This window comes from Propithecus coquereli, unplaced genomic scaffold (genome assembly GCF_000956105.1).
Source record: "Propithecus coquereli isolate 6110/MARCELLA unplaced genomic scaffold, Pcoq_1.0 Scaffold299, whole genome shotgun sequence".
Lineage (NCBI taxonomy): Eukaryota > Metazoa > Chordata > Mammalia > Primates > Indriidae > Propithecus > Propithecus coquereli.
Window position 1 is genome coordinate 3,537,733 of NW_012148607.1, and position 22,607 is coordinate 3,560,339.

Genomic DNA, 22,607 nt, shown 5'->3' on the forward strand with positions numbered 1-22,607 from the left:
GACAGTGGAGAGCTGTTTTTATTTGTACTTGGCCCTGGGGAAGGTTTGTGGAATGGACTGTGTGTGTTGGCCTGCGAGAGCTCACATTGCAGGAAGTGTCTGCTTGGTACCTGTTATCTTGTTCAGTGCCTCTGATTACAAAATAATAAAGTGGAGTCTCACTCATCAATTGGTCTTGTGCGAGTTTGACATGTGTGCATCAGCTTCTTGGAGGCTGACTGTCCCCAGGAAAAAAATAAAACCGGTTTCCCAGCCAGAAAATGGTGAGGAGTCGGGGTGCAGAGTGGAGACTGTCTCTTCTGTCTTTCCCTAAGCAGATGCCCCACTCAGGGTGGAGGGAAAAACGGTTCCTCTGACAGTTAGTACTAATTGGCCCCTTTTCCTGGAAGCTGGTTGCTCTCGCAAGGTAAGCAAATGTGGGAGCCCCATTCCAAATGCCAGGCACTGCTGCCAGAGGCGGCCTGGAGCAATGTGCTTTATATACACATATGTGCACTTCCTTAGCCCACGCTCTCCAATTCACAGGGGAGGAAACTGAGGCTCAGCAAGGCTCCTTTTGGCAAAAATTCCTTTAGCTAGGATTTGAACCCAGGTCTGTCTCCCCAGAGGGAAGAGGGAGCCCAGGTTGCTATCTGCAGCCTCTGTGATGCCACCACGAGGGTACGGCTGACCAAGCCAGCGGTCCAAGGAGGGTTTGTGGAGAAAGAGCTCCCCCCAGCCGGCCGGTTCCAAGGAGCAGGACCCAGGCCTTACCCAGCTGTGCCCACAGTCTCTAGCGGCTCAGCTCCAAAGGGAATGGAATTTGCTCTGACTTCTCTCTAGGGGGAACGCAGGCGCAGAAGGCCAGGGGCCTGGCGGGCTAACTCCAGCCCCAGCCCCCCGAAGTGCTCCAGGCCTTATGGCTTCATTCCAGCCTAGCCCGAAGGGGACGACATCTGCTTCCTCCAAGGGCCCCAGCTGGAGGGCAGCGAGGCAGGGGCGCAGAAGGGGGCTCCTTTGTGGAGCCCACTCCCAGGGGTTCTTGGGGATCAATCATCTGAAAGCTGGAGCGACTTGTAATTTTATTCCCTGGGAGGAGGAGCCTGAGAAGTCGACACTGGGAGGGAGGGGATGAAATGGGGGGGAGGGCGGCCAGGGGAGCTGCTCAGGGAGGGGAGGGACTTGGCTAGGTCTCCCAAGCCTTCTCCACTCTTCAAACTTTCACCAAACTCTTAGCCCCCGCCTCCCCGAAACCAAAACACAACAAGCTCTGGAAGAGCAGAGAGCCGCGCGGCGGGGCGGGCGGACTCGCAGCGGCACAGTGCCTCGGGAGGCTGATGCAACTTTCCCTTTAAGAAAGCCACCTGGGCGCACCGCGGCGGACCCAGCACGCCTGGGCCGGGGGCTGCAGCATGGTAAGGGGGCTGGGGAAAGGGGACGCTGCGGCCCGCGCCCCGTCTGTCCTGCCGTCGGTCTGTTTGGCGGCTTGGCGGGGCTGAGCCCCAGGACCAGAGTGTGTGTGTGTGTGTGTGTGTGTGTGTGTGTGAGAGAGAGAGAGAGTGATCGCGCATGCATGCGGGCATCTGTGGGTAAGAGTGTGGGTGCACGCACCGGGATGTCTGTCTCGCCGCAAAGGTCGGGGTAGGTGCGCGCGTCTTGGAGTCACCGCTGTCACCAAGGAGCTGAAGCGGGCGGGCACGGGGGGGGCGCTCCCCGAAGGGAGCGCTGCGTGCAGATGCCGGCTCGGTCGGGGGCGGCGGCGCGGGCTGTGCGGGTAGCGGCGGAACCAGAACGTGTCACGGTCCGTCTGGGGCGCCAGTGGTTCTGCGCGCCAGGGGCCTGCAGGAGCCAAGACTCGGCCGGCGGCATCTGCGCCCGCGTGCGGGCTCCCGCTCCATCTTCTCCCACCGCTGGCCAGCCCCGCTGCCTATCTGGCCGCCCCAGCCGGCCTGCCTCCCTATCTGCCCGCCCACCGGCCCGCCGGGCGCCGGTGCCCGCGTGTCCCGGGAAGCCGCGCGGGAGACTCGGCGCTCCCGGGCTCCCTTTGTCCGCAGCTCCCGGGGCTGGGGCTTTGGGAAGGGACTGAGAGCCGGGAGCTCTTTGGGGGCTGCCACCCGGGAAGAATCCCCGCCCCGCAGGACGGGAGCGTCTAGGGCGGGCCAGGCAGCCGCAGGTGAGGGCAGGGGCCTAGCAGCCCCAGGGCGCCCACCTCCCGCCAGCGCCCCGCACCGGGCAGCCACCGCCCGGCGGGAGACAGCGGCGGCCGGGGCGGGACTGGAGGGGCTTGCCCGCAGGGCCGGGAGGGGCCGAGCGGCCCGGGGGCGGGGCCCTCGGCGGCCCGGGGGCGGGGCCCTCGGCGCCCCGGTACTTTTCCACGGCAGGGCCGGGGGCGGGGCCGCCGCCTCCACGCCAGCTGAGCGGCCCACACGTGGTGGCTGATGTAACGCCCACCCCCCACCCTAGCACCCCGATTAAAGCGGACACGCCCCGCTTCGAAGAACCGGGGCGCTGCCGCAGCTCCGAGAGCGACCGCGCCCCTGCCCGCCGGCCCGGGGCCTCCTCGCCGGGGGCCGGCCGCTACTTAAAGGAGCCGCACCCCCTTTGGGGCCTGCTCGCCGCAGGCCACGCCCCTCGCTGATCGCTCTTAAAGGAGCCGCGTCCCCGGCTCGCTGACAGCTCCCGCACAAAGCGGGGTCTATTTCTTTGCTGAAACCAGCGTGAGGCTGCCGCCCCTGGGAGATAAAGGCTGGGGGACAAGGAATAGAGGAGGAGAGAAGAACCTCAGAGATTAAAGATCCCAAAGTGAGGGGGCTTCAGGAGGTTGGAGAGTAGTGAATGAGGGGACTGGTTCTAGGGACTAATGGGCGACATTGAACATGCCCATGTGTTTCCAAGGACCGTAGAGAAAACGCCCCCTTACTCGGCCTATGCGGCGACTGCGGCGGTGCCCGCTCAGTTACTGGCTTTGGGGGCATGAAAGAAACGCCCCTCTGCCCTGGAAGAGCTCTCCAGCTAGTGGGGGAGACAGACTTGGACACAAGCGAGCATGCCGCAATGCTCCGTGTGACAAGCGTGCTAATCAGACGCACACAGCGTGCTTTAGAGGTACAGTAGGAATGTTGATGGCAACCCGGAGGACCCGGGAAGGCTCCGTGAAGATAAGGGCACTGGGATAGGTTTTGAGGATGGATAGGATATATACAGGTGGAAATGGGGACAACGGTGCTCGAAGAAGAGGGAGCCCCTGCCTGAGCAAAGGCATGGAGGCAGGAGCTCTCTGGGAATGCTGGGTAGTCTCCATGGGGGCAGATGGCCACAGGTTGCTGACCTGGGCTCCCAGGTAAACCTAAGGACCTTTCCCTTCTCCCACAGCTCCTTCACTCCCTCCATCACAGCTAGTGGAGATTGTGCTTCCTCCTCTATCTTCCTACTAAGGGAAAGAGCCTGTCACCTTTCCATCCCTAGTGAGGACTCCAGGGGTTGGCCCTTGACATCTATTGACCTGACAATCCTGTTTAAGGGAGAGGAAAGACACCAAGTCCTGTGACTGCCCCCTCAGCATCTGCCCTTGGTCTCAGCTCACAAGCAGCTCAGACTGGCTTGTCCAACCTCACTCATCAACTCCCCCTGCAAAGCTGCAGCATCACCAGCATTCTTGTCTCTGGGACTGGCACCCGCAGAAACCAGAGACCTCTCCTTATCCCTCAGTAGCCCCCCCAGTCCAATTCATCACTGAGTCCCACCGTGCTACCTTCTGTATTTCTCTCAAATCTGTGCACTTTTCATTCCCTCATCCCCTGCTTGATCCAAGCCCCCTCCTCATTTCTGCCCAGCCCATCCCTAGTAGATTTCCTCTATTCCACTCTCACCTGCCTCCTGTCCTTTCTCCACACTACATCTACGATGATATTTTCAAAATGCACATTCCACTAGCTGCTCCTCCAAGTTGATCTTCTGCTTAAAAGCTATTAGCAGCCACCAATGCCCTCAGGAGAAGACCGAAGCCCAGACCCAAAGGCTTCTCTGTCCTTCTTCATCTCCGGCCACTCTCTCCCTGGCTGGCTGAGCTCTAGCCTCAGAGCTTTTCCACATGTTGTTTCATTTGTCAGACTCTCTCTTCCTTTTTCCTCATGATTGCCACTTTGCCTAATTAATCCCTTTAAACCCTTAAACATCACTTCCTCAGGGACACCCTCTCTGACTCAGACTCGGCCAGGCCTCCCTGCCATAGAGTCTCATAACAGGATCTTTCTCTTTCATATCCTTTATCTCAGTCTGTAATTATTTAAATTTGAGTCATCAGTTTGACTCTTGCCCACTAACCCCTAAGATGCAGGAGGGCAAATGCCTTTGAGTTCTTGGTGCCTAGCACAGGTCTGGCCCAGAGCAGACCTGCCGTCAACGTTCATGGAATAAATGGGTCTAATTGTGGCGGGCCTTACTTAAGTGCCTGCTGAGCAATTTAGGCCGTGCCCTGTTGGCTGTGGGGAACGATTGGCGGGAATCAAGGCTTTAGGGCTTTTGGAAGATTAACGGATTGGAGGCAAGGAAAATGTGGAGGACTTGAGGTCGAGACAAAAATCAGGCAGAAACTTTAGAATTTACAAGGGAATTATTATTAGCCCCATCCTCCAGATTGAGAAAACTGAGGCTCAGAGAGGTTAAGTGACTCGCTTGAAGTTACATTCCTAGTGAATGGCAGAGCCAGAAATCCTGCCCAGGCCTACCAGACCTGAGCTGTCCACCACACGCTAAACTGACTGTGACCCACTGCCGCATGACAGTGGAGGCCCATAGAATGGGTTAAGCGCAAGTCTGGGGCCTGGGCGTTGTCGATCTCCAGCACCGAGGAGAGGGGTGCTGCACCGTGCGAAATTGGGATTTTCTGAGTGGATGGATGGGGCCATTTGACAGAAATGGCAGAGGCAGGAGAAGTAGCAAAGGTTTATGCCCACCCCATTCTCCCGGAAGCAGCCATTAAGCAGTCTTTCCCCGCTGAGCTGTTCACTACATGAGGGTGCTCAGGACCTGGCCCGGAACAGGCTTTAGTGACCGCCTGGGTGTGGATGGGTTCCCTCAGAGCCACAGATGGCAAGTCCGAGAAGCTGGGTTCAAGTCCACACTCAGGCACTTACACAAGGCATCTGGCCTCTCCGAGTCCACCTCTCCACTGCACACCGTGAGAGCAACCCTGGGATAACCTGGGGGAGAACATTCTGCAGCCTAAGTTCCAGGACAGTGTCCTGAGTTCACTCACCGGACCAGGTAATTCGATAAATAATGTCCAGCCCGTGAGGTGGCTCTCAGTAATGCCATCTGCTGTTATTACTGTGACCACGGTCACTATGATTCCCTGGCTGAAGAGAGACAGCTTTAAGGAAGTCAAATCTAGAGTTTATTGAGGGGGGCGCACGGTGAGCAAGGAGGACAGGGCGTGACCCCCTTCCGAGGGAACACCCCCTTCTTCCCCTACTTGCCCCCAGAAGAGCAAAGCCATGAGTCAGGACCTCTTTAGAAGGACATGTTGAGAGGCAGGCAGGCCTGGGTTACAGGGGTATACTTACCTCCCTCCCTGCCCCTGCCCTGAGGAGAAGGCTGTGCAGGAGCCCAAGCCCCAGGCAAAGGGCCTAAAGAAGCCAAGGGCCCATTTGCATAGGCAAAGAGCTTCCTCCTCTCCTGCAGCCTTCCTGACTTCCTGGGCTTGTGGGTGAGAGGTGGCCCTTGACAGGTGGCTGTGGGTGGGGCACCGTGGCCCAGAACAACCTTTGGAGTAGAGCTTCTTTCCTGGGAAGGTAAGGAAGGTTCCAGAGGCAAAGCCAAATCCTTCCTGGGCCCAGGCCCTATGGAGGTTGAATGCTCTTGTCCATCTGACACGGAGTTTCCTCCCATTTCCCTTCAAGAGAGTTCTTTAAGGCTCTCTGAAGATTGATTCCTCTCTTGAGGCTTGTCAGAAGTTACCCCCTCTTCCATCCTGTCTGCATTAAACCGGTCTACACCTTCCATTGTCTGGCGCTCCCTCCGGGCACCAGCCCCACCTTGCCTCTCAGGTGCTGCCTGCTGGGTCCCAGCTGACCACGAGCCCATGGTCCATGCCTCTGCCTCGCCCATGCCCCTTCAGTTCAATTTAGTCAATGCTCTTGCCAGCCGAGTGCAGGGTTAGGTACTGGGCACAGAGGGTAAAGGAAACACAGTCCCAAGCCCTCCGGGAACTCACTGACTCACAGTTGACAAACTTATAAGCAAATAAGGGTAACATGAGATAAGGATGCTAGAAGTCTGCACAAAACAGAAAGGAGGAAGCAATTTGTTGATTCTAGTGGGTGACAGTGTCAGGAAAGGCTACAGAGAAGAGGTGACATTGAAGCCTGGTCCTAAAGGATTTGTAGAATTTCACCTGGTGAGCCGGAGGGAAGGGTTGTAGGAGAGGTGACAGCCTGTGCACAGGCAAGGCGGTGTGACTGACTACGCAGGGGCATTTGGCCTGCCCAGAGCTTACAGTCCAAATGAGTGACATAACAACAAGCCCAGCTGCCTTAGAGCCCACGCTGAGTGGCACCAGAATGGGGCAGGACCGTCCTGGCCGCCTGGCCGGGGTGAGGTTGGGGAGGGGAGCGTGTGCTCATCCAAGCTGACTCTCCTCCTGGGGACAAGCTGAAGCCATTCACACAGACGATGAGGGGATGGGACTCCATCCAAGCTCTGTGTTCATTTTTCATCTTTTATAGGACTGGGCATCTGGAAAGTCAGAAATAGGCCTTTGTCCATGGGGACAGGAAGCCCGGAGATCGAGAGATCCAGGGGAAAGGTTGGGAGAACTGGGTAGAAGGTGGATCCGAGAGCCGTCCAGAAAGGAGCAGGATGTGGAAGAGAACTACCAGAGGGGCTGGGCCGGGTGGGGGGCCAGTGAGGACTGCGAGCTGGCGGTGGTGCACGGCTCTGCGCCACCTGTCTGGCCTGTCCTGCCTTCCCGGGCCAGGTCCTCACCTTCCCCTGTGCTCTCTCCACAGCTCTTGAGGTCCGTGTCCTGAAAGGTGCTGGAAGCAGAGCCTATTGGTGTGGTCTGGGTCTGCAGAGCCCCCCACCCCCACCCATGGCCACCATGGTAGGAAAAGGTGCCAAAGGGATGCTGGTGAGTACAGGGACCAGACTACAGGGAGGAGGGGAATCACAACACTGCCCCCCTGGGACCTCCCTCCAATAGCTTGCCATGACGGGAGGGCTTAGGGGGCTCTGAGCACAGGCCCGGGTTTGGCATTGCCGGGGCTCCTGAGTGCCAAGCTGTCGCAGGCCCGGGCAGGCAGCCCCTCACCCAGCAGGTTAGATAGAGCCAGGCTCCGAGGTCACAGCTGGGCAGATTCTGCCACAGACCCCCATGAAGGCCCGCCAGCAGGCAGGAGGCGCTCTCCCCATCCTTGTCACAAGAAGTGCTCGGGAGGAAAGGACACAGTTCGTCTGCTGAGAGGACAGTAGGACACCCGGAGCATGTTCAGTCTGTGCTGACCAAGGGGTCCTCAGGCCCTGCCTGGGTTTTCTCTTCTTCTTTGGTTCTTCTCACTCTGAAAAGTAACATTTCATTTTGAATCCTCTCCCAAGGGCTCTCAGAAAATTTCCCCCTTCCCCTTCCCCAAGTCATGGCCCTCCCTCTGCCCTTGGCCTTAGAGCACAGCGGAGGTGGTGGGGAGCCCCTGAGGAAAACCAGGGCCTGGGGCAGGTCCCTAAAGGAGCAAGACTGGTTGGTGGACAGAGTGGGTCGGCACCTGAGGCAGGAACTGGGAAAAAGATGCCAGATCCTGTCCTGAGGGCAGTGGTTGTACTTCTCTCGGGATCTTGTTTTAGGGACAGGCTAGACTGGTTGGCTGTCAGGCCAAGAAGCCAGTGACTGAGCATGGCCCCTCCTTCAGCAGCTCCCTCCCCATCATTTCCTTCCATTGCTTTTCTCATTCAGTGAAAGATTGGCCTGGGGTCCTGCTGAGCCCTCCCCCAGAGAACCCTATGTCTCACCAAAGATTTCTAGACTCAAAGCACCTGGCCCAAAGGAGTGGTTTGGGGAGGAAGCAGGTGGTTCTGCTTGGAGTTCAGGATATTCCAGCTCACACTGTTCTGAACCTCAGCACCCCTCCCCTCCCGCAGTCCCTCAGGCCTGCTCTGGTCTGGCCCCTCCCAGTGGGAACAAGTCTGAACGCACCATGGGTGCTCAGAAATGGGCACAGATGGAGGTCTTAGGACCTGAACACTTGGTAGGGGTGGATCCTGGGTTAGAACCCAAACATGGCCCCACCTTTCCCAGAGAAGTCTTGGAATTTCCATGAGTCCCTTGTTAGAAAGTGGGGATGTGGCTCTGTCCCTTCCTACTGTGGAGAATCTGAGTCTCGGGAAACCTAAGAAACCCTCTGAGTCCTCCCTGGCTGCTCTTCTTTCTCTGGAGTGACCTGGAAGGACTGGGGCAGGCAGGCAGGAGCTATGTGAGTCCCACTGCCCCAGAGTCCCTGCCTGAGCTGGGCTTCCCAGACTCTGTGCTCGGCCGGCCAGCCCGGCCAGCCTGTCTGTGGACGGGAATGCTGCCTTGGGACTCCCGTTCCCAGCACCAGGATGTGCCTAAAGATAGCCGGGGCTCGCTTCCCTCCCTGCTCTCTGCCCTTTGGCTTCTGCCTGCTGTTGCTGCGTTTGAGGCTCACAGCGTCTGTCCCATGGGCACCCCCAGTGGTTGCTCAGAGATTCTATTCCTGCCTCTTTCAGTTCTGCCGATGACCTTGGGCTACTCTATTCTTGGGTCCCAGTTTGGAACTGCCTCCGTTCGGTGCTTGTCTCTAAGACACAGCCTCAGAGGTGCCCTGGCAGGGGGCCCCTGTGAGCCCTGTCTCTCCTAGCACAGGCAGCTAAGTCAGCACTTGCGAGGTGTTGTGTCTTCCTAAGGGCAAGTGGCTAAGGAGGTTCCTTACCAATGCCGCTTCTTTGGATGCCGTGGTAGGTCAGAAGAGAGGATGTTGAGGGGTGTACGTGTAAGCCAGTGGCACTTGGACCTTCCCAAGTTGTCCTGTTTGTGCCCTAGCATGTAGGGGGTGGGCAGCTGGCCCCTGCCATGGGGTCCTCACTTCCATCCCTTTTTACCCAGGTTTGGTATGAGGACATTGGCCCTCCAGCCCTCTCCAGGGTCCACAGACGCCCTGTGTCATCCTTGGAGTCTGTGCAGGACTTGGAGCAGGTGCCCCATGGAGGAGCAAGCTACTTCCCGGCACGTGCCCAGGCCCACATGCCTGCTGCACATGTCCCTCCCCCCACTCCCAGCCCAGATGGTCTCTGCCAGGCCAGCTCAGCTGCCTCCCTCACGCCTCAGCAGCTCCTAGGACAGGGTCGTGCAAGAACCCAGCTGGCCAGGGTGCCTCCGAGCCTGGGAGCAGCTGGGATGCTTGGGGGCACTGGGGGGTGAGTGGGGTGGTCTTTCCATGGAGACCTAGGGCCTCTACACGTGCAGGGCAGGGCTGCCTGGGTCTCAGAGGACAAGGGGCTGGAGGAGAGGAGCCCAGGACAAGAGGCAGGAGAGCCCCCACTGGCTCAGCTTTAACACCAGTTCCCGGGCTGGCCACCTCTGTCCCCTCCCCTGTGCTGCTCCCCACTCCTGCAGAGTCTTGGGCAGTTGAGGCCTTGGTGAACCTTGTTGACCTCTTCCCATGTCTTTGAGGATACTGCTTGCTTCTGCCGCCGGGAAGCCTGGTGATGAATAAGAGCAGAGTCACTCAGACTAGGGCTCTGGGTGCCAGAGTATCCACATCCCAGAAGGCTTTGCAAGCACCACTGGCTGCCTGGGGCTGCCCCGCCCTGACCTGTTCTCTTATGCTTTGACGTGAGGGTTTGGACACCTCTTGTCTACAGCATCCATCACAGGGCCTGGCACACAGTGGGTGCTTATCCAGCCCGAGTCTTGACATGTAGCAAGTGCTCAACTAGTACAGGCTTGGCACATACTGGGAAGTCACCAAGCACAGGGCTTGGCACACGTTGGGCACTCCCTTCGTAGAGGGCCTGTCACTCCCTGGGGCACTCACCTCGCCTAAGTCTCGGCATGTGCCAAATGCTCAACTAGTACAGACTTCGCACACATCGGACACTCCCTTAATAGAGAGCCTGCCACCCATGGGCACTCGTCTGGTGCGGTGCCAGATACACAGTGGGTCCTCGCCTGGCACAGAATTTGGCAAACCCAGGGTCCTCATCTAGTGCAAGACCCAGCACATCACAGGGACGATGAGTGCTCCCTCAGCATTGGACTGGGCACACATGTGTGTTCTTCCAGCATTAGACTTGGCACGCAGTGGACACTCTGCTGATGCAGATCCTGGCACACAGTAGCTACTTTCCTAGCATAAGGTTTGATACACAGTAGGTGCTCTCCCAGCTCAGGGGCTGGCACACAGTGGGCACCTCCTTATATAAGGCCCAGCACAGCAGAGGTGCTCTCCTAGCCAGGACAGCCTGAGCAATGACCTAGCACTGGTCCTGGATGTGCAACTACCCCCTCCCCAGTGAAATGGACGGTATCTAGATCCAGAAGCAAAGGCCCAGCCTTCCTTAGGCTTCCTCTCTGGTCCCAGGGCCCTGCCCCCTCCCCACCTTCCCTCTAGCCCACCTCCTCAGCCTGGCCTGGCCCCACACGCAGCTTCTCTACAGCCCTCCCCTCCCGGAACGTCTCAGTCCTAGCTCAGCAGGACTGTCCCTCCAGAGTCACAGGGGGCAGCAAAGCCCCTAGACGCCTTGCCCCTCTGGAGGCGTGCCCACTCTTATTAAGAAAAGTCAGAGGCGGGGGCCAGGGAGTCAGCCTCCCTAAGTGGGGCTGGAGCAGCTGGATCCCGCTAATGAGGCCTCATTACGGCCAGGGCCCAGCGGGGCTGCCGCCGCCTCCTGTCCCCATGGCCAGAGCCAGGGAAAGCCATCCAGTCAGGGCTGCCTGTTCCGGGCACCCGGCCCAGGCCAGGGCAGCCAGAGCCCAGAGCCCACCCTGGGTGGAAGTGAGCATTTGGGCATCATGGGTGACTGGGCCTTCCTGGAGCCAATGGCCCCGCCAGCGCCTTGGCCCTCAGTCTGTGCCTGCAGGGAGTCAGGGGAGTGTGTCTGGGGACCCGGCTGCATGAGGCTGGCTCAGCAAGCAGCTGAGTCAGTGGGGTCTGAGGCCATCCTTAGGAGACTTGCTGGAGCCAAGGCCCATCCCCGTCTTCCCCCCAAAAATGGAGATAATAATGTAGCTCCCTGATGAGATGGTTGGGAGGACTAAAGGAGATAACATACGCAAAGTGTTTAGGACAGTGCCTGGCTCATAGCAAGCACTTAATATGTCTGATCTATTACTACTATTACTAACGCTCACTAGGTTCAATGATTGGTGGATGTTATCCCCATTTTACAGATAAAGAAACTGAGATCAGATACGCTAAGTCACTTGTCTAAGGTTATATGCGATGAAAAACTGACAGAGCTGGGGTTTGAGCCAGCTCTGTATGACTCTAAAGCCTGTGCCTTTCTTTTTTTAATGTCATCCTGCCCTAGACAGTATTCCCTGTATTCCCTTTGGGGTCACGACACTTAGCAAACTCACAGGAAAGCAGTTCTTATGCCAGAACTCATGCGTGCCTCTCTTGGTCTACTGTCTGTCAGGCCTTCTGCCACCATAGGAATTTCTAGAGGGACTTTCACCTTCCCAGCACAGGAACACTTACAGCCACCGTCCTAGCCACTGGTTTATAGTATCTTGGTGTTAGCTGGAGTCTGGCTGGTGAGTGTGGCCTCAGAGAAGAGGGATTGGATAGGTGTGAGTGACATCCCACCACAGTCGTGGTGGCAGCACTGGACTTACGCAGCCCATGCAGCACACACTCCGAGAATACACCTCGGGTTCTGGGAAACGCAGTACAAACCCCTCACCGGTTCTTATTCTGCGACCCCCACTTTGTCGGACTCTGTGGTGACCACCCTGTTGGCTGACGCCATCTTTCTTTGGACAGGTGATGGTGCAGTTCGCTAGGCCAGAGCTTTCTTGCACAGTCAGTCACATTCTCCTATGAGGACACCCATCATCATCTTGGCTGGCTGGGGGTCCCCGACTCCACAGGGCGGGTGCTCCCAGCCTGTGCCCCTCTAAGTCTGAGGTGCTCTGGTTGGGCCCCGTGGACACAACTTCCATCTTCCTGCCTGTCCCCATCTGATGCCCAATGGGGCAGAGCCCATCACTCCTGGCCTACCAGGAGCCCACCCAGAGCCAGGCCTGTGGGCTCAGACGGCATCTGGGGCCCGAGGCCAGCTCTGGGAGGGGAGTGAGCCATCCTCTCACTCTCTCCCGCGCTTGCTCTGCCCCACTCTGTGGTTGCAAGTGTGTGTGTGTTTTGTTCTAGTAACTTGCTGGGAACAAGGGAAAAACACAATAAACCCCACGACTCACTCCCAGCTCTGGATCACCCGCGCTGGGCTGCATGGGGACTGGCCGGAGGGGGAGGGCAGGGAGGAGAGGCAGAGCTTCGGGAGGAGATGAGGTGAAAGTAATTGACGCTGCCCAGCCCGGCAGTGGGAGAGGCAGGGGATGCGTCAGTGTCGCACTGGAGCTGGCAGAGGTGTGAATGAGCGGCCAACACGCGGGCTCTGAGTGCTCGCCCCGGGATGGCCGCGGCTCATGGACCTGTGGCCCCCTCTTCCCCAGAACAGGTCAGTCACCTTCCAGAAGGTCGAGCCCCCTCCCTGGTGCCAGGCAGGCTTGGAGACTGGGCTAGGGGTGGGGAGAGGGGCTGAGTGGTCTGTGCCAGGGAGGGGCAGGCACAGTCAGCGAGCGAGACAGACACCAGCAAAAGTGACCCAGAAAGTTGCAACTGTGCAAAGGAGTGCAGGAAGAGCTAGCTGTTGGGGGGGGCGAGGGGGAGGAGAGTGGGGGTGTGAGGGCTCCCCCAGCCCAAGGACCTGCTGAGAATCTGCTCTGTGTCTCAAAGCTGCATTGTCCTCGCTCCCGGGGAGACGGGCCGGAGGTGCCCAGGAATTGTACTAATCAATACAGCCTCATTGTCTGTGCCACGGCAGTTACTCCTATGGGGAGAGTGAGTGAGGGGGCAGGGGAACGTGGTACATGGGCTCAGTAGTGGGGGTTGGGGGAAGAAGACGGGGCAAGAGTCTCAGCTGGGAGGAGAGAGACCCCACGGAATGTTCCCCAGTGTCTAGGGCAAGTGCCCGTGTGGGGTGGGAGCCAGGGTGTCCTCATCCCTGGAAGCTGGGGATGGGCAGGGGTATCAGGCACATGCGGCTGATGGCAGCGAGGGCGAGGAGACTGGGAAAGCTACCTTCTCTCCTGTAGGACATCTTGACTTGACCTTCAGAAAGCAAGAGAGGAAGTGTCCTCCGAGGCCATGGGTGGGTTTGGGAGAAGCATTACTCAGAGCTGCCCTCAAACCTCAGGTCTGCTGGGGTCAAGAACCAAAGCCACTTCCCAGCGTGCCAGCCTGCTGCCAACCTCGAGGGCAGAGGCTGCCCACAGCTGCTACAGCACAGGGCAGACTACTGCCTCCGAACTCTTGGGCTGCTGGGCTTCTCTGGGGTGGGAGGCGAAGGGATGGGCAGGGCCCACCAATGTCCTCCACCACTCTCTCCAGGACCTGGAGTGGAGCCCGGCATGCCTGGGGGTGCCAGTCCTCTGTTTGCTGCCCGCAATATTGGCAGGTCCCTTTCTGCCAATCAGGGCTCCGTGACGAAACAGCAGCCTTGCCTCTCTCACCTGCTCTATGAAGGCCTGGACTCTGAGGGTACCTGGAGTCCTGAGAGGTGTCCAGAGCCCCTCTGAGGTTTTCCTTGAGGCAGGAGGCACTAATAGCCCCTGGGGACTGCTCGGGCTTGGGGCAGATTTCCCATGGTTCTGTTCCTCCACCCCCAGCCCCAGCCTCTTTCCCATGTCCAGGTAGCTGAGGCCAGAGGTCGGAGCCATGGGCTGGGTCCACTCAGTGCCCAGGCAGATGAAGGAGAGAAGATTCTGTCATTGCAGAGCAGACACTGGCTACCAGCCTGCCCAGCCCCTGACTGAGGGGAGAGAACTTGGGGAACAAGAACAGGGGGACCAAGGGGTGGTCATGGGTCTTCTGCAGCAGCCATATTTACTATAATGGCTGTTCCGCCCGAATTCCCCACAGGGGCTCAGAGAAAGCTGCCAGTGATCTGATTTGGCTCCAGGTCAGTCTGGGATGTGAGGTCTTGCCTGTTCTCCTCCACACAGTTTGTCTTGGATGGGACTTCATCCCACGAGCAAACAACTGGGGCCGGAGAGTCCTAAATGAGAAGCCTGCTGGGTCCCAGCGGGGCACGTCCAGCCGGGGCAGCTCTGGGGTTCCTCAGTGTCCACCAGAGCAGTGGGTGGGAGCTGCAATTCACAAAAACATCCACTGGACACCGGTCTGAGAGGGCGGGAGTCACAGCCAGAGTAGAGTCGCAGTCCAGGGCAGAAATCAGGGCTCTCGGAGTCTGCGCAGAAGAAAGGAGGGAGTACCTCCTCGCGCTGGTCGTGCTTACTCTGGGAGTGGGCTTCACAGCTTTGTTTCATCTTTGGGCTTTTCTGTATTTTTCAAAAAAAAAATTCTTTTTGCAATAAGCTTACTATACTTCTATAATCAGAAAAGCAGCACAAAACGTTTTTTGAAAGTAATCTAGAAAGCTAGTGGGAACTAATGGAAAATACTGGAGAAAGTCAGAAATAGCAAAATACCTCTGCCCGGCGAGGCAGAGCTACAGAATACTAGCAGCCCTACTGAGGATGTCCAGTCTGCGACTCTAGTAAACCTGCGGAGGTTGTCTGGTGCATCTCCCGGTTTCACAGGTAGGGATGCCGAGATGCCAGGAGTGGAAGTGACCTGCCCAGGGTTACTGGAGGAGCAGGCTCTGGAACACCAGAGTTCTCACCCCCACGTGGTGTCCTGCCTCTGCCAAGCCCAGGGCAGAGAGGGAGATCCAGGTTCTGTCCTCAGAGCTGAACAGCCTTAATGCTAGGAGCTCATCCAGGGCAGTAAATAAGCCAGGCGGAGGGCTATGTAAAGCACTTACGTAAGAGAATTTGCTCACTGGGTTCACTTGGCTAGTCAGGGACGGGGTGAGGGGTTGCTAACCCAAGAAAGATCACAGATCCTTGTGCAGTGGGGGGACACTGGGGCTGCAATGACTGGTTCTAAGGGTAAGGGAACATCTGAGGGGCGTGTGTGTGTGTGTGTGTGTGTGTGTGTGTGAGCGCATTGGCCAGCTCACCCCACCCAGCTGTGGAAAGAAAGCTCCAAAGCCTCCATTCTGCCCAACCTGGGAGAGCATGGGACAGAGCAGGGCAGGCCTGTCCTGGAAGCCACCCACCAGGCCTATGGCAGTGGCCTTTCAGAGCTGCTGGGAGGGGTGGCAGGGCACAGACAGGGGACTCAGCGGTGAGGGTAGGGGCTGTCCAGGCAGCCTTTGGAGGAGGGGGCCAGCCCAGAGGAAATCATGCACTATGGTTTAATTCCCTGCTGAGATGTGAGAAGTGAGTGAGGGAGAGCAGAGGGACAGAGGTGGGTGACAGGGCGGGTAGGAGAGGGCTGGAGCACAGCCCATTAGCGGAGCTGAGCTGGCTGAGGCAGACGGGCAGCCAGTCTGGGTCAAACCATGAGCACAAAGGGGTTTTCTCGTGGGCACCTCAGAGCCAATGACCACTGCAGGGACAGTTAATATCAGTGACACAGCCATCCACCCGGCAGATCAAGAAAAACAAGAGGCTTAGAACAGGCAAGATTATGCAAGGAGGAAAAAAAGTTATGCGGCATTGAAAAAAGCTTAGCTGCTCAGGAAGAAAGTTGGCCGGGGGATGGGGGTGGGGCTCCCCAGACAAGAGCTAGGCAAGGAAGGCGACTAGAGCACCCAGGAAGCGCCTGCAGAAAGGGAGCATGTTGGAGAGCCTCTCCTCCACTCGCTTGGAGAAAGGTAGGCTTGCTCTGTCCTCCACTGAGAGCTTGGCCCTGCCCAGCCACCTGAGTGCAGATCGCCCTGGAATGGAAGTCAGAGGCCCGGCCCTGGGTGAGGTTCCTGCGGTCAGGGCACCACGATGCTGAGCCCTAGGCCTGGGCCAGAGGAGACGGGCGCTGCTTCTGTGGGGGGCCTCTGCCAATGGCAGACCTCTAGTGTTGTCAGGGACTTCCTGCCAGAGCCCGATTGCCAACCCCAAGCCCCAGTCCTGTCCTGGGGACTCCGGCCTCCCTGGGCTGCACCCTGCGCGGCTGGACTGGATCTTGCATGGCTCATTAACAGAGCAGCACCTGGCTCTTGCGGCTCAGGCAGGCAGCTGCTGTGGCACGTGGCTGGGGGCACTCTCCCTGCCCCACCCATATGCCAGGGAAGGAGCAGACCTCTGAGATCCAAGTGTGGTCCCGCTGCATTTGGTTGGGAGGATGGGGTGTCTGTCCCTCATGCTGCTGGGGCCAGGAGGGAGGCCTCAAACTTCCAGCCTTGGGGACCTGGGTCTCTGCAAGGGGCCTTGCCTTTGCCCTGCTCACTGGCCATCCTGGACCCTCAGTTGTCCCTCTTACAGCTGTAACTGCTGCTCTATGACCCCACCCACGTACTCCGTAGCTGCCACAATCCGGCATTGTGCCCCTAAGTAAACAAGCCTGGGACAGAATAAAACCATTATTGTAGGGTCAATATATAGGAGCCCTATCTGGCTGGTGTCTGTTTGGGAACCAATAAACCTTCCCAAGCAGGCCTCACACCCTCCAAAAAATGGCCCCCCGACCCTGTGGAATTGCTACACCTGCCCCAAAGAAGGCCCTAGGATGAGGTGACATGCTCAGGCAGGATTCTGCAGGGGCATATCACAGAGGGTGCACTCAGTCTGGGGGTCACCCCCTCCCGGGGCCCAGTGTGCCCTTTCATCAGGGAGGCCTGTCTTGGCCTCACCGCCCCTCCATGTCCTCTTTCCATGCTCTCGTGGCTTTGAGAAATTCCCCTCTATGATCACGTCGAAGTCGCATCCAAAGATGATGGGTGTTGAATTTGTCCACGGCCCACTCCCCTGCTAAACTCCAGCTCTGAGTGGGTGGGAGCTCTGCTGTGTGCACTGCTGAAGCCCCACTGCCTGGCACAGGGCCTGGCACACAGCAGGTGTCAATAAATCTGTCAGGGCAAGAATGAATGAATGAATGAATGAATGAGTGCACGCAGGCTTGTTCAGCCGCCGATTTACTCTGAGTGCTCCCATGGTCCCTGGCGCCGTGTCCCCAACCTCTGCAGAGGGTGTGAGGGTCGGCACCCTGTGGGGTTGATGGGGGATTGCAGGGTCCACCGGGCCTCGGTGCCTGCCGTGCCCGAGTTCCCAGCCGGCCGGCGTGAGGGTGCCTGGGGCCCAGTGAAGCCACTCGTCCCCTCCGTGTTTGCGTCAGCATTTCCACACACCAGGCTGCCTCGCTTGTTGGCCAGAGCGACTGTTGTCCTTGAACATGTCTCTTTCAAGCTGAGGGTCAGTGCCACGTCACCATGGTCTCTCCGAGGCCATGCTGCTCCGTCTCTGATCCTGGGTGTCCTGAGACTCCCGTCCGTTTCTTTCAGGGCAATAGCTCCTCTCTGGGAGGCTGTCTCTGGCACTCAGACTCTCCGTGTTTCTCTCTTGGTGACTGTCAGGGTCCCTGTGTCTCCTTAGTGACACCCCCAGGCCCCTCAGGCTCTGGTTCAGGGCGGCTTGATTTCCTGCTCTGCGTGGTGAGGGTGGAAGGGGCGCAGTGTGCTTACTAGGGGCTGTCCTCAGTGGGGCCCCTGAAGCTCCCCCTGGCGGGCCTGCCTTCCTCCCTGGGGCAAATGCCCTCCTCAGCCCCTCCTGACTTCGCCCCCTCCCCTGCAGGCGACCCTCTCTTGTTTCAGAAAGACCCTTCTCCCTGCCTCCCTTTTCTGGAACCGCTCCCTCTGTTTCCCTAGCAGAGTCTGTCCTCAAAGTCTGGCATGATGCCTACAACTCTGGTCTCCTCCCCCAACTCACGGCCCAGCACTCCCCAGCCATGGCCCAGGTCAGCTTCCCCAGGGCCCCTCCCCAGCCGTGGGCGATATAGACGGCTCCCCTGGGCCCCCCCACCCTGAGTCCCACAACGCCTTCCCCAGGTCTGGCCCAGCTCAGCTGCTCCCCAACGTCCCCCCGAGCCCTGCCCACCTTGTGCCCCCAGAAAGAAGCCTCCAGTGGGGGAGGGGGTCTAGCATCCCCGCCCCCGCAGTCGCCTGCCCGTGGGCAGCGTGCTCAGCCTGGCGATGTGGTAGGCGACGGCTGGGGGGGCTGTCTGGACACAGGCCCCTTTGTGCCCAGCCTGACTTGGCTGCTTGGTGTGAGGCTCAGCTGCTCCCAGATCCTTACCCAGAGGGCGGGGGAGGTTGTGGAGGGGCCAGGGGCTCTAGGCCCTAGCTCCCTCCTCAGTGTCCCACCGCTCAGATGTTGGCGGCAGCTCCTCAGGTGGGCTGGTGCACCTGGCACGGGGCGCTGGGGGGCTGGTGAGGGAAGCTCTGCTCGATGCCCTCTGGCAGCCGCTCCCCCCTTCTCCCCTCGTCCGCCAGGCCTGCCTACAGCTCCTGCCAGCAGAGGGGAAGCCCAGGTGGGGAGGGGCTTAGGGAGTCCATGGTGTCCCTGCTGGGGGAGGCCCAGAGGGTCAGGCACAGAGCACAAATGCCTTGCTGATGGTGGCTTCTCTCCTGTCCCCACAGAATGGTGCTGTGCCCAGCGAGGCCACCAAGAGGGACCAGAACCTCAAACGGGGCAACTGGGGCAACCAGATCGAGTTTGTACTGACGAGCGTGGGCTATGCCGTGGGCCTGGGCAATGTCTGGCGCTTCCCATACCTCTGCTACCGCAACGGGGGAGGTACCCAGGGGCACAGGGCAGGGACCACCCACGTGGGGAGAGCCCACCCGTCAGGGCCTGGGCCACCCTCTCCCTGGCGCAGACCCACTGCAGATAAAGCCTGGCCTCCCGCCCTGGTCTCCTTCACCCCACCCCTGGCGTAGGCACCCTTTGCCCAAGGCAGATCACCCCAAACCCTGGCAGGCTGTTGTTCAGGCCTGGCCCTGCCAGCCTGCTCCCTTGAGGTGAGGAGAGGTGAGAAAAGCACCCCAACCTCCTGAGCTTCCTGTTCTATTTCCTGGGTTTCAACACCCCCACAATGGTTTGGGGATATTTAAGGATCCCAGCAACTTATGTTTGTGAAATCGCTTGGTTAAACCATCAGATCCCACCCAAACACGGTGGCTCTGGGGCCTGGATTCTGCCCAGAGCAGACTTCCTGGGAGCCTCTGTCAAGTTCAAAGACAGGATGTGGGGAGTGTGCCTCAGACACAGGCTCCTGCTCAGTGCCTGGCACGCTCCTCCTCAGGTCCTGCCCGATGGCGAAGCTTTTGCTGTTGAGTTCTGAGCAGGAAGCCCAGGGTGGGATCCCCCAAGCCCGCCCTGAGCCAGACCTCTCCCCGCTGCCAGGTGCCTTCATGTTCCCCTACTTCATCATGCTGATATTCTGCGGGATCCCACTCTTCTTCATGGAGCTCTCCTTCGGCCAGTTTGCAAGCCAGGGCTGCCTGGGGGTCTGGAGAGTCTGCCCCCTATTCAAAGGTGAGGCCGGGGCAGGGCCCTCGCTCACACATACAGGCCCCGGGGGCTGTGCCGACTCGCCCACCTGTACAAACACCGCCGACCCCCATGGGGCCACATCAGTGGCCAGAGCCACGGGTGCACGCTGGGGTCCGTGTTTACTCGGCCTCCACCCTCCCCTCCTACCACGTGGATACACAGAACTCCTTCGGCCCCCCACTTGCCCTACCAAGGCCTTGACCTGTCCCTCCTGCGGCCTCCATCAAAGCCTGCCCCTTGGGCCCGTAGAAACTGTCAACCTCGCCTCATTCCCCTAGATGAGCAAGGCTCCTCACGGCCCGCTCCCACCCCCAGCAGCGCTGACCGTGACCCTCCCCTCCCCTCCCCCAGGCGTGGGCTATGGCATGATGGTGGTGTCCACGTACATCGGCATCTACTACAACGTGGTCATCTGCATCGCCTTCTACTACTTCTTCTCGTCCATGACGCACGTGCTGCCCTGGGCCTACTGCAATAACCCCTGGAACACGCCCGACTGCGCCAGCGTGCTGGACGCCGCCAACCTCACCAATGGCTCCCGGCCCGCCGCCCGGCCCAGCAACCTCTCCCACCTGCTCAACCACACCCTGCAGAGGACCAGCCCCAGCGAGGAGTACTGGAGGTGAGGCCCCCTCAGCCCTCCCTCTCCCCATGATGCAGCCGTCCCAGACCAGGCGGGGTGCCTGCTCAGCCTTCTGCGGGGCTAGGAGGGATTGAGGTGGCTGAAGAGGGTTAGGAGAAGAGACTGACTTACAGAGAGCAACGGGAGCTGGGATGTAGAACTGGGGAGTCCTTACAGGGCAGCAGTGAGGGGCCTCCAGAAACCTGGCAAGTCTTCAGAGAACACGGGCTCGGGGGAAGGGATGGTGTCCTGGTGAGAAGAGCGTGAGCAAGGGCCCCAGGTCCTGGATGAGCAGAGGCTGGTCCTAAGGCTGAGGCGAGCCTGCTCTGAAGAGTGACAGGTGGGGGAATTCATGGGCCAAGGAGTGTTCTAGGAGGCGGCACCACCTTCACCGAGAGCCACAAGAATTAGGCTTACATGTCACGCTGTAGAACACAAGGAGCCACGCAAGTTGCCTGAGCCAGGGATGCCATGATCAAGACATCCTGGTGCACTTTGTTCAGAGGTGACAAAGAGACCAGACTCCCAGGGCAGTGGAAGGGAAGATGCTGCTAGAGGTGTCCTGGAACCCCTTGTCCCTACCGGTGGGTGAGGGGACAGCAGGATATCCTGGAGGAAATTTTCCATGTCCTGTTGGGGAACCCATGGGCAGAGGGCTTTAGGGGTAGCGAGGCCTTGTTCATTCATTCCACAAACATTCATGGTGCCTGCGCTACCAGGCCCTGTGTGCCCATGGTGGGTGTGAGTGGCCCAGAGCCCTCACAAGGAACCCTGAGGAGCTCACAAGCCAGTGGGGAGACAGATAGCTGGTCATTTTAGGGGCAGGAGCCTCGGCGAATGGTGTGGGCTGGGCCAAGGGAGTAGTGCGTAGTGCTAAGGGGACAGGGCAAGCAGAAGTGGTCAGGGCGTCCCAGGAAAGGGAGAGCAGGAGGCTGGGGATTCGGAGTGCCGTGAGCAGAGGCCAGGAGGCCGCAAACTGGAGCTGGGGGCAGGTGGGACACAGCAATAAGACAGAAGAGGCCAGCAGGCACCGTACAGCATGGGCTTCCTGTGCCATCCTAAGGGTTGGGGATTTCTCTGCCATGTGACAGAGACCCACCGGGGAAATGGATGAGTCCCTGGGGATACTTAAAGTCACAGCAGGTCCTCTAGGCCCAGTCCTGAGTGCTCAAACCCCAAAGAACCCAGCTTCCCTGTGCCAGCCTCTGTGCTGGGCTATAGACTCTCAAAGACAGGTAAGCCGTGGCCACTGCCCTCGGGACTCAGTGTGGAGAACAGAGCTGCTGCCCCAGTGAGGGACCGGCAGACTGCCACTCAGGCACTGGACAGATCATTTCTTGAGAACCTCCTAGATTCCAGGCACTGCTCTCAGAGGGTGGACGGAGCCAGGAATAAGACACACACGGACACTGCCCCCAAGGAGCTCACACCCAAGCAGGTGTTGTACTACATTTGAGGCATGGTGTGGACCGGGCAACTTGATCTAGACTGGGGATGGTGACACTTCCTGGAAGCTTCCAGAAACACAAAACCCCACCCACTCCTCAGCCCGCTCTCCCCTCCCAGATGCCCCAGTGGTCCCGGGGCCTGTCTGCCAGAGATTCCCAGCCCTGGAGCCACCCAGGGCAACACTCTGGAAATTTGATCCAGTAAAGTCGGAAGTCTGGCTGGGGGGCTAGCTGAACTCCACTCCACAGCGGGGGCTGGAGCCGGGCCTGCCTAACTGGCTGCTGTCCCAGGCAGGACTCCTTCCCGGCAGAGTGGCTCCCTGCTGCCCCCTCCTGGGGAGCCTGGGAAATGCCCGTTAAGACAGCTTCCCAGGCAGGCTTCAAGGGAGGGAAACAAACACCCCCGTTTCCTGGGCACCTACTATGCGCCAGGCATATTATCTCAGTAGATATTATTATCCCTGTTTTCAGATCCAGAGGCTGCTGTTTGGAGGTTAAGGAGCTAGGCAGCATTCGCTGCGGCAGGATCTGTGTGCTCCAGCCGCCCTGGCTCTGCTGTGGCTTGGTGTGTCTGGTCTGAATTAGGCCGATGGGGCTGTCTGTGGGGTGGTCTGTGCAGGTGTCCTCCATCCGCACTCTCTAATGTCCCCTTGAAAAGCTGTGGGGGAGCCCCACAACAATCCTGTTGGAGCCTCAAAACTCTGTTAGGTAGTGGCATTATTTTAAAATCACCATTTTACAAATGAGGGAAGCAAGTCAAAAGAAAGATTAAGAGACTCCTCTAAAGTGGGAGAAGCACAAAAAGCAGATTTCCTAGCCCATGTCTGCCTCTTGCTCACTCACCCTTCTCGCTCACCGTCCTCCCCTCCCTCGCCACCCGTGTCACAATCTTGTCTTACAGTCCTCTGCGCTGGTCCGGGTCCTGCGACGAGGCCCT

General features: G+C 58.9%; 1 protein-coding gene across 5 annotated transcripts in view; it reads left to right on the forward strand.

Moving 5' to 3' along the window:
* Positions 1-1,209: 1,209 nt before the first annotated feature.
* SLC6A9 (solute carrier family 6 (neurotransmitter transporter, glycine), member 9) overlaps positions 1,210-22,607 on the forward strand; it is a 30,283-nt gene continuing 8,885 nt past the window's right edge. Inside the window, exons 1-5 of one of the 5 annotated variants that reach the window (XM_012648988.1) lie at positions 1,216-1,394; positions 6,987-7,108; positions 18,685-18,841; positions 19,451-19,582; positions 19,952-20,222. In XM_012648988.1, coding sequence (XP_012504442.1) covers positions 7,070-7,108; positions 18,685-18,841; positions 19,451-19,582; positions 19,952-20,222 — 599 coding nt within the window. In that variant the 5' untranslated portion in view covers positions 1,216-1,394; positions 6,987-7,069. Of the gene's footprint in view, positions 1,395-6,986; positions 7,109-12,379; positions 12,686-17,859; positions 18,003-18,684; positions 18,842-19,450; positions 19,583-19,951; positions 20,223-22,607 lie in introns of those variants that run through there. The other 4 variants (XM_012648986.1, XM_012648987.1, XM_012648989.1 and 1 more) reach the window with 4 other exon arrangements.